We start from the raw sequence: 10,503 nt of genomic DNA on the forward strand, positions 1-10,503 counted from the left end.
TGGCTCTTCCCGGAAGTTGTTCTCTGATGTCATGTAAAAAAGCGGCCAGTTCAACGACGGAAAAGTAAACCAAGCAAGTTCCAAGTGCATCGCCGGCCAGTTTACAACAAAAGCAGTATTTTTAAGACTATTTTGTGACACATCGCGTGTCGTTGACTTCGTCAACTCCGTTGTAAGCTTTTTTTTTTGTTACCATGACCACCTACCTGATATAAAAGCGAACTCTAGTGTTGATGACGTACGTCACCCTTGTGGCTGTCCACCTGTTTTTGGATTATATTCGCTTCGTGTTATGGAAGAAAAGGAAATAAGTTTGATTGACAAGAGTATTTCAAGGTAAGTGCCTTTGTGTCTTATACCCAGTCGATTTGGTTTAATTTTTGTGGTTATATGTTGGTGTTTTTCTTTTGGTGATTCTTTACCATCCTTTTGACCCATGTTCTTATTTGGACTGCAAATCACCTCCCTAAGAAGCCAGTGTCTCTTCTTGTCTAGTTTGTTGGAGGTTCCTCTGCGTCCCACCATCACGTCGCTCAACCTGCACTGCAACCGCATCCCAAGGATTGAGGGTTTAGCATCGACGCTTCTCCTGAGACACTTGGACCTCTCTTCCAACTGCATTGCTGTTATTGAGGGTCTTGCTTCTCTCACGGCCCTGAGGACTTTAAATTTATCCTGCAATGCCATCACCAAGGTTGAGGGTGAGCCCACTAAAGAGCTTTCAAACTTTATACACATAGAAAAATACTGTATTGATTTCAATTTGAGTATCTATCGTGGTACTTATAAGTTTTTTTGTTGTTGCTGCTGCACTCGATTCTGATCGAATGACTGTTGTCGTTGTTTTGTGACGCACAGGATTGAACGGTCTGGTGAATTTAACAAGGTTAGACTTGTCCTTCAATCAGATAAACGACCTCAGTGGTGAGTTCAGTAGGGACTCCAGTAGTCTTCTATTGGCAGTCGTGGTGATTGTGATTTGCCCGCCAGGCCTATTGCATCTCCACGGCCCCGGACGCAAGCTCAGGCACCTCAGTCTCCATAGCAACCGTCTTGCCAGCATTGAGCACCTCCTGCAGTGCCTGCTGGGGTTGCAGGGGTTGAGAGAGGTGTTTTTGAGCCATGGCGGGAAAGGCAACCCGCTGTGCATGAAGCCAGGTGAGACCGTGACTGTCATTACAATACACTGGATCCAATGAACTATGTTCTGGGAAGCTGTTTCACCACAAATAGCTTCAAAACAGCAATTCCTAACCTTTATTTAGCAACAGTGATGATCTGGTTTCAATGTACTCACAAATTGACATTGTGTCAAATGCGGGTCTGTTGAATTGAACATAAAGCTGATATATGTACTCACAGGAAGCCAGAACGTAATTCTTTTATGAATGGTAACATACGTTTTTGTTGTACCTTTTGCCATATATCTCTCTGTAGTGACATAAGCCAAAGAAAGAGCAAAGTTTTGGGAAGTTGGGATAGAATTCAACTTGTCAGGTTGCAAGTTATTTATTTTCCATTTGTGGTACCGAGCAGCTCTTGCGTGTTTCGTTGCAGGTTACCGTGAGATGGTGATGCAGTCGCTGCCCCAAGTGTCATTTCTCGATGGATTGGATCGTCTGGGACAGCCATCATATTCCCCGACGGACAGTCCATGTGACATCCCTGGGCTGGAGAACTACGTGGACCTCCTCCTGCTCTCCGATGCCAGCAACAATGAAGCGGTGAGTTTAAATACCACTAGGATTAAACTGAATAAAACAATTCATAGTAATTGAAATGAATAGTCATCTTTTTTGAGGTGAAATGACAAAAACTGTTCATACTGTTTCCATCTCTAGCAAAATGGAAAACATATCTTCCTTGTTCTAGGACGCTCTTGTGACCACACCCAGTATAAGGGAAGTTCTGAGCCACTTTGGACAGAGCATCATCCCAGAAGCCTTTGGCAATCCGCTAGCAGCACCTGACAGGGAGCGCGTCCAGCAGGAGCAGCAGCAGGTCCGCTCGGCCGACGTCGACCGAACATTGACTATAAACGAAGAGCGAGTCAAGAAACTGGAGCAGCAGGTGTCCTGCCTTGTTCAGCAGGTGCTTTGATTTTAACACTGCACACTATAATGCTGTAGGAATACAATTATTATTTCTAATACTTTTGTAAAAATAATTAGCTCATCCATTATAAGTCAAGGTCGCTTTATTTACATAGCACATTTCCTACACAGGTAACTTCACTTTTTTTTTTTATTATTAAATAAACAGCATTTTACAAGTCGAGGTACCACTGTATACATACTGAAGAAAAAAGTTAATATTTTATAATATGATAATTCAATCACAGTTTGGGTAATATTTAAATGAGGGTTAAACACTTTTAATTATTATTTGACTCAGGTTTCTGCAAAGCACCAGTACAGTCAAGCTAACGACTCTGCGGTCAAAGCTCGGAAGGACGTGAATGACACAGACCGCACGTCAGAAAGCGAGTATGACAGCGGCAAGGAAAACGGCAGCCGCTCCGCCATCCCCAAATACCGTAAGCCCGCATCGACCAGAACAAGCAAGAGATCAAACAGGTGATTTGTTTGCCCCAGTACATGATGCATTTTTCTTGGCATCATACTACAAATATTTCAATTTCACTTTTAGCCCGATGTCATCAGGTGCAGAGATAGATTTTTTTGTCCAGTATTTGTCTTTAAACCCAATATTTTTCTATTTTGAGTAACATTTTTTAAATCTTTTTTTTTTCTTTTCAAGTATTTAATTAAGTGTAGAGTCATTTTCATCTTGTATTTTTGTTCAATATTTTTGTCCAACATTTCATTATTCATTTTTTTTGCCGTGTCTCTTCTTTATCCAGTTTGAGTTTCTTCATTTTGTTTTGTGCCCAGTGATCAGGAGAATCCGAAACAGAGGGTTACAAAGCCTACTGTCAGGTGGTCCTCTGCCACCGCCAAAGGGCCCATTGATGCATCTGTTCCAGCGAGGAGGGTCACGCTGAGAGCCGGCAAGGAGCCAATCAATATGAAATGCAAGTCTAACGAGGAGGAAACCTATAAGGTTCGTGGAAGATTTGTGTTTTGCTTGAATTCATTTTGTATCTGACTCTGGATGTCCTTCAATCTGCAGGCTATTGTAGAAGAGCGAGACCAGGAGAGGGAGAGGCGCTGGAAGGCCGAGCAGGCCGTCACCAAGTTGACGGAGGAACTCCAGTGCCTGAAGACCAAAGTCAGCGAGGAAAAAGACCTGCAGAGTATGGCCTTGCACACCACCAACAGGTACCAGGTGCCACAATAGTTACACCTGCACAGGTCAACGGCCGAATAGTTTTGATTTTTGGGCTAAGCATATGGCGAAACTATTGCCAGCAGCGGTCTTAATGACGCCGCACACGTTGATCACGTCCACATATGTATGTGAGGTGACCCCCGCGTCTTCCTTCAGGCTTAAAGACTTGCTACTGAAGGAGCGGTCAGGACGCTGCGAGCTGGAAACACGTGTGGAGCAGCTGGGTGGGAGGTGCCGCTCGCTGAGCCAGCAGCTGGAACAGGCTCGCGGCAGCGAGGAGCGTCACAAGCACGCGCTGCGGCGACTAGAGGAGGACGTCACCCACGGGGAGGCGCTGCGGGCTCGCCAGCAGGCCCAAGAGGTATATTTGCGTCATCATGTTGGGAGGACGGATGCTCGCAAAAACAAGTTTTATGGCATATTTCGTCACACACGCTTCTATTTGATCATATTTTCTTGATTGTGTCTCCTTTCAGGTGAAGCGAAAGGAGGAGCTGGAGAACAAGGTGGCGTCTCTGAAGCGCGAGTTGGATGTCCAGAGAGCCAAAGTGCAGGAGCTGCACGAACTGCTGGCGTGCCGGGAACAAGAGCACAGGTGCAAGCTTTTAAAATACTTGATTCATTTTTAAGCCCTCGATCGTACCCTGGAAACAAATAAGGCAGACGACTCCTCATTTATTCATGAACTGCGTCCCCAGAAAACAGCTGGGGATGCGGCTGCAGCCGGGCGGGACGGACTTCTTGGCAGCAGTGGCAAGAGAAGTGTCGTCTGAGAGGCAAAGTCACGCTCAGAGGGAGGCTGAGTTGAAGGACAAAGTGGAGGAGGGCAAGAAAGCATACGCGGCCCTGGAGGACGAATTCCGCATGGCACTCACCATCGAGGCTACGCGCTTCTCCGAGGTCTGCTCATAAATGTAAACATCATATTGTTCATTGTGCTGTCACCTTGCGCAACAGAAATGGATGAGTCATGGTTTCGCCGCAGGTAAAGAAAGCTTGCGATCAAATGGCGGCAGAGCTGCCGGAGCTTCGAGCGACGCTGGCTCAGTCGCAGCAGGCAGAAAAGAAATCCGCCTCCCTGGTGCAGGAGCTCACCGTGTTGGCCAAGGAGCAAAAGATTCGCATTTCAGAGCTTGCCAACGCCAAGAGAGACGCTGTTACTGAGTTCAAGGTCGCCGAGAGACTAAATAAAAGAAATCATAAGATGAATGGACAGAATATTGAGATTGCCCCGTCTCCTCACAGAGGCGCGCTCAGGCTCTGGAGGCCGACCTGGCTCAGGACCGCCATATGCGCCTTCAGCTGGAGGCACTCAAGAAGGACAAAGCGCGACTTTCGGCCCAGCTCGGCGTGCAGGAGTCTGTCATCGATGGACTCAGAGCAGAGAGGAGGCTTTGGGGGCAGGAGCTCTCTCAGCAAGGTAGGTGAAGAACAATCAAGCACACACGGAAATGTAGAGAAAGATTTTAGAGATAAAACATTCTTCAATTGGTGTGTATTTTTAATGAATGGGGACTTCCTCAATTTAAAACCTAAATTGATCTGCTCTAAGTTCCTCAACAACTGTCCAATACAATTAGATGCAGTGACCCTAAAGAGGATAACAAATTTTAATTGACTTCGTTCGATGGTAGAAGAAACCAGGGTAATGGAGAAGTTGATTTGTGACAGAACAGCCCCCATTAAATTAAAAGTTAAAATCTATAAAGCTGTGGTCAGACCAGCCATCGTGTATTGATTGGAAGCAGCAGCACACAAAAGTAGAAGTGAAGCTTAATGTAATGGAAGTGTCTGAGAGATGCTTATCAGGACTGATGAGGGAAAAAACAGAAGAATAAAAAAGAAAAAATGAATGCATGCGGAGGTCAGTGAAGGTAAACCAACATTTCAAAGTACAAGAAGTTTGACTGAGATAGTTTGGACCTCTGATGAAAACCACTCAAGGACAGCATGTCGGAAGAGAAATGATGGAGATGAAAGTGCGCGGGATGTGAAAATGAGTCAGAGAGAAACAGACTATGAAATCACATCTGAAAGAGAAAGAAAGTGGATGGAATTCACACTCTCTTAACAGAAATATTTGAAAAGGGTTCATACAGTATAAAACTGTTGCCTCGAATAAGAAAAAGAGATGTCTGAGCACGTTGCGTCACGTCCTTGCGTATGTCTTTACCTCAGGAGCATCTCTGGCTCAGGATCGCGGACGTCTGGAGGCCAGGATTGAGGCCCTGGGTGCCGAGGTGGAGGCGCAAAAGAAACAGATTGAGCGGGACAGCGACACCCTCAAAATCAAAAGCAAAATCATTGAGGATCAAACGGAATCCATCCGCAAACTCAAAGAGGTCAAGCAGGAAGTGAAGCTAACGCACGGCGCGGCTCGTCTCTTACCGTCTCTCTTCCTGTTCCGTAGACGCTGCAGGAGCGCGACGAGCAGGCCCGCAGGCTCCGCGACGACAAGGCCCGGGCCGAGAAGACGTTCCAGCGGCGACTCGAGGAGGACGCGTCTCGGCTGATGGCGCTGGAGGAACGCATCCAACACCTCGTCGTGCACAAGGAGGAGCTGAAGCAGCAGTTGGAGGACAAGGAGGCCCAAGTAGAAGAGGCGAAACGACTTCACAGGTAAATTCACCACCTTGAGTGACTCAAACAGTAAATATAGCAGTTGGTGCCTTGACTTATTAGTTTGATAAGTTCCATCTTCATGACTTGGCATGATTGTATATCAAATCAAATTTCCCCATTGAAATGAATGATACTGCCTTTAATCCATTCCATCCATCCATCCATCCATCCATCCATCCATCCATCCATCCATCCATCCATCCATCCATCCATCCATCCATCCATCCATCCATCCATCCATCCATCCATCCATCCATCCATCCATCCATCCATCCATCTTCTTCCGCTTATTCGGGGTCGGGTCGCGGGGGTAGCAGCTTTAGGAGGGACTCCCAGACTTCACTCTCCCCAGCCACTTCATCCAGCTCATCCCGGGGGATCCCAAGGCGTTCCCAGGCCAGCTGAGAGACATAGTCTTTCCAGCGCGTCCTGGGGCGTCCCCGGGGTCTCCTACCGGTGGGACATGCCCTGAACACCTCCCCAGGGAGGCGTCCAGGAGGCATCCTGATAAGATGCCCGAGCCACCTCATCTGGCTCCTCTCAACGTGGAGGAGTAGCGACTCTACTCCGAGTGTCTCACGGATGACTGAGCTTCTCACCCTATCTCTAAGGGAGAGCCCGGACATCCTGCGGCGAAAACACATTTCGGTCGCTTGTATCCGGGATCTCGTTCTTTCGGTCACGACCCATAGCTCGTGACCATAGGTGAGGGTAGGAGCGTAAATCGACCGGTAAATTGAGAGCTTTGCCTTTTGGCTCAGCTCTCTCTTCACCACAACGGACCGGTACAGGGTCCGCATTACTGCCGACGCTGCACCGATCCGCCTGTCGATCTCGCGCACCATCCTCCCCTCACTCGTGAATAAGACTCCAAGATACTTGAACTCCTCCACTTGGGGCAGGTTCTCATCCCCGATCCGGAGAGGGCATTCCACCCTTTTCCGATCGAGGACCATGGACTCGGATTTGGAGGTGCTGACCCTCATCCCGACCGCTTCACACTCGGCTGCGAACTGTTCCAGCGAGAGCTGGAGATCACGGCCTGAAGAAGCCAACAGCACCACGTCATCTGCAGAAAGCAGAGACGCGATGCTGAGGTCCCCAAACCGGACCCCCTCAACGACTCGGCTGCGCCTAGAAATTCTCTCCATAAAAATTATGAACAGAATCGATGACAAAGGGCAGCCTTGGCGGAGTCCAACCCTCAATGGGAACGAATCCGACTTACTGCCGGAAATGCGGACCAGACTCTGGCATCGGTGATACAGGGACCGAACCGCCCTTATCAGTTGGCTCGACACCCCGTACTCCCGAAGCACCCTCCACAGAACCTCCCGAGGGACACGGTCAAACACCTTCTCCAAGTCCACAAAACACATGTGGACTGGTTGGGCAAACTCCCATGCACCCTCAAGGATCCTGCCGAGGGTGTAGAGCTGGTCCACTGTTCCACGGCCAGGACGAAAGCCACACTGCTCCTTCTGAATCCGAGGTTCGACCTCCCGACGGACCCTCCTCTCCAGCACCCCTGAATAGACCTTACCAGGGAGGCTGAGGAGTGTGATTCCCCTGTAATTGGAACACACCCTCCGGTCCCCCTTCTTAAAGAGGGGAACCAGCACCCCAGTTTGCCAATCCAGAGGCACTGTCCCCGATGTCCACACAACGTTGTAGAGGCGTGTCAGCCATGACAGCCCCACAACGTCCAGAGCCTTTAAGAACTCCGGGCGGATCTCATCCACCCCCGGGGCCTTGCCACCGAGGAGTTTTTTAACTACCTCAGTGACTTCGACCCCAGAGATTGGAGAATCCGCCTCAAGAGTCTCCAGGCCCTGCTTCCTCAATGGAAGGCGTGTAGGTGGAATTGAGGAGGTCTTCGAAGTATTCTCCCCACCGACTCACGACATCCCGAGTCGAGGTCATCAGCACGCCATCCCCACTGTAAACAGTGTTGACGTTGCATTGCTTCCCCCTCCTGAGACGCCGGATGGTGGACCAGAATTTCCTCGAAGCTGTCCGGAAGTCATTCTCCATGGCCTCACCAAACTCCTCCCACGCCCGGGTTTTTGTCTCAGCAACCGCCGAAGCTGCGTTCCGCTTGGCCATCCGGTACCTGTCAGCTGCCTCCGGAGTCCCGCAGGCCAAAACGGCCCGATAGGACTCCTTCTTCAGCTTGACGGCATCCCTTACTGCCGGTGTCCACCAGCAGGTTCGGGGATTACCGCCACGACAGGCACCAACAACCTTACGGCCACAGCTCCGGTCGGCCGTCTCAACAGTGGAGGCGCAGAACATGGTCCACTCAGACTCAATGTCCCCGCCTCCCCCGGGACGTGGGAAAAGCTCTGCCGGAGGTGGGAGTTGAAGCTCTTCCTGACAGGAGATTCTGCCAGACGTTCCCAGCAGACCCTCACAGAGCGTTTGGGTCTGCCAAGTCGGACCGGCATCTTCCCCCACCATCGGAGCCAACCCACCACCAGGTGGTGATCAGTTGACAGCTCCGCCCCTCTCTTCACCCGAGTTTCCAAAACATGCGGCCGCAAATCCGATGACACGACTACAAAGTCGATCATCGAACTGCGGCCTAGGGTGTCCTGGTGCCAAGTGCACACATGGACACCCTTATGCTTGAACATGGTGTTCATTATTGGAAATCCGTGTCGAGCACAGAAGTCCAATAATAGAACACCGCTCGGGTTCAGATCGGGGGGGCCGTTCCTCCCAATCACGCCCTTCCAGGTCTCACTGTCATTGCCCACGTGAGCATTAAAGTCACCCAGTAGAACGATGGAGTCCCCAGAAGGAGCGCTCTCCAGCACTTCCTCCAGGAACCCCAAGAAGGGTGGGTACTCTGAGCTGCCGTTTGGTGCATAGACACAAACAACAGTCAGGACCCGTCCCCCCACCTGAAGGCACAGGGAGGCTACCCTCTCATTCACCGGGGTGAACCCCAATGTGCATGCGCCCAGCCGGGGGGCAATAAGTATACCCACACCTGCTCGACGCCTCTCACCGTGGGCAACTCCAGAGTGGAAGAGAGTCCAGCCCCTCTCGAGAGGGCTTGTACCGGAACCCAAACTGTGCGTGGAGGCTAGTCCGACTATATCTAGTCGGAATTTTTCTGCCTCGCACACCAGCTCGGCCTCCTTTCCAGCCAGAGAGGTGACATTTCATGTCCCAAGAGCCAGCTTCTGCAGCCAGGGATCAGACCGCCAAGGTCCCTGCCTTTGGCTGCCGCCCAGCTCACATTGCACCCGACCCCTTCGGCCCCTCCCACAGGTGGTGAGCCCATGGGAAGGGGGACCCACGTTTCCTTTTCGGGCTATGCCCGGCCGGGCCCCATGGGCGAAGGCCCGGCCACCAGACGCTCGCCTTCGAGCCCCGCCTCCAGGCCTGGCTCCAGAGGGAGGCCCCGGTGACCCGTGTCCGGGCGAGGGAAAACGAAGTCCATTTATTTCAATCATCATAAGGGGCGTCTGTGAGCCGTGCTTTGTCTGGCCCCTCACCTAGGACCCGTTTGCCATGGGTGACCCTACCAGGGGCATGAAGCCCCCGACAACATGGCTCCTAGGATCATAGGGGCACGCAAACCCCTCCACCACAATAAGGTGACGACTCACGGAGGGGATAATCCATTCCATCTTCCATAAAAAAAGACAGATTTCTCCGCTCATTGCGGAAAACGATTTCAAGACATTGAATGTTTAGATGTTTTGTCTAAATAAAAAAGCTCAACACCACAAATATGTTCCCCATAGAATAAAAAAAGGGCTGTAGCTTGTACATGTATCTATTTCTCGACACTCATGAACATGCAACTTCCTGTCATGTTCATTCATCAGAATGTTGTGTGATGTCTCACTTTTCAGTGAATCTGCAAAAAAGTGGCAAGAAAAGGCTCAGCTGCTCACTCAACTGGAGACCCAAGTGAAGCGTATGAAGGACACCTTCGACAACAAAGAACGCTCGCTCCTGGAAGAGAATGAACAACTGAGTGAATCACACAGGTGAGGAAAAAGAGGGACCTCGCCTTATTGGAGTTCCATCGTGTCACGTCTTTCTTTCAGAGCGGCGCTGGAGAAGCTGCGCTGCATGGACGACGCCTTTCGCACGCAGCTCGAGTCCCTCCAAGCCGCCCATCAGGCTGAGCTGCTTCAGATGGCGAATGACAAGCATAGTCAGATCGAAGAAGCCAATCAGAAGGTCAAATCAGAAAGCCTCTATCCTCCGGAAAAGCTGGAGCTTCATGCTCCTTTTTTGTTATTTCAGGTATTCGAAGTGGAAGAGGAGATGCGTCAGCTCCTGCTCGAGATGGACGCCAACAAGAGGATCACAGAGGAGAAAATAAAACGACTTAACAGTGCGCTAAATGATTTCAACTTTTAAATGATCTTGGTAATGCGTCAATTAAAAAACTGTATTTGCTATATACAAGCTAGTTTTGATCAATTATTTTAAATTATTGTTTTGAATGAGTGCTTTTTCATAATTGTTTTAATCATTTACTTGTTATTTTAATTTAATGTATTGTACTGTCACAAATAATATAGAAAAAAAAGTTTGTATTTGATGTATGTCACGTAAATCGTG

The 10,503-nt window shown here is 49.6% G+C and overlaps 1 protein-coding gene across 1 annotated transcript; it reads left to right on the forward strand.

Moving 5' to 3' along the window:
- lrrcc1 (leucine rich repeat and coiled-coil centrosomal protein 1) lies at positions 1 to 10,347 on the forward strand. Its single transcript, XM_088396677.1, has 19 exons — positions 1 to 336; positions 496 to 701; positions 859 to 924; positions 991 to 1,158; positions 1,558 to 1,724; positions 1,873 to 2,091; positions 2,395 to 2,576; positions 2,895 to 3,063; positions 3,133 to 3,281; positions 3,448 to 3,652; positions 3,768 to 3,886; positions 3,990 to 4,191; positions 4,277 to 4,462; positions 4,537 to 4,711; positions 5,470 to 5,633; positions 5,702 to 5,910; positions 9,783 to 9,920; positions 9,981 to 10,116; positions 10,183 to 10,347. The coding sequence occupies exons 1-19, from the start codon at positions 293 to 295 to the stop codon at positions 10,297 to 10,299; spliced, it is 3,021 nt and encodes a 1,006-aa protein (XP_088252803.1). The 5' UTR covers positions 1 to 292; the 3' UTR covers positions 10,300 to 10,347.
- Positions 10,348 to 10,503: the final 156 nt, after the last annotated feature.

This window comes from Syngnathus floridae, chromosome 14 (assembly GCF_059516105.1).
Source record: "Syngnathus floridae isolate MCC-2025c chromosome 14, RoL_Sflo_1.0, whole genome shotgun sequence".
NCBI lineage: Eukaryota > Metazoa > Chordata > Actinopteri > Syngnathiformes > Syngnathidae > Syngnathus > Syngnathus floridae.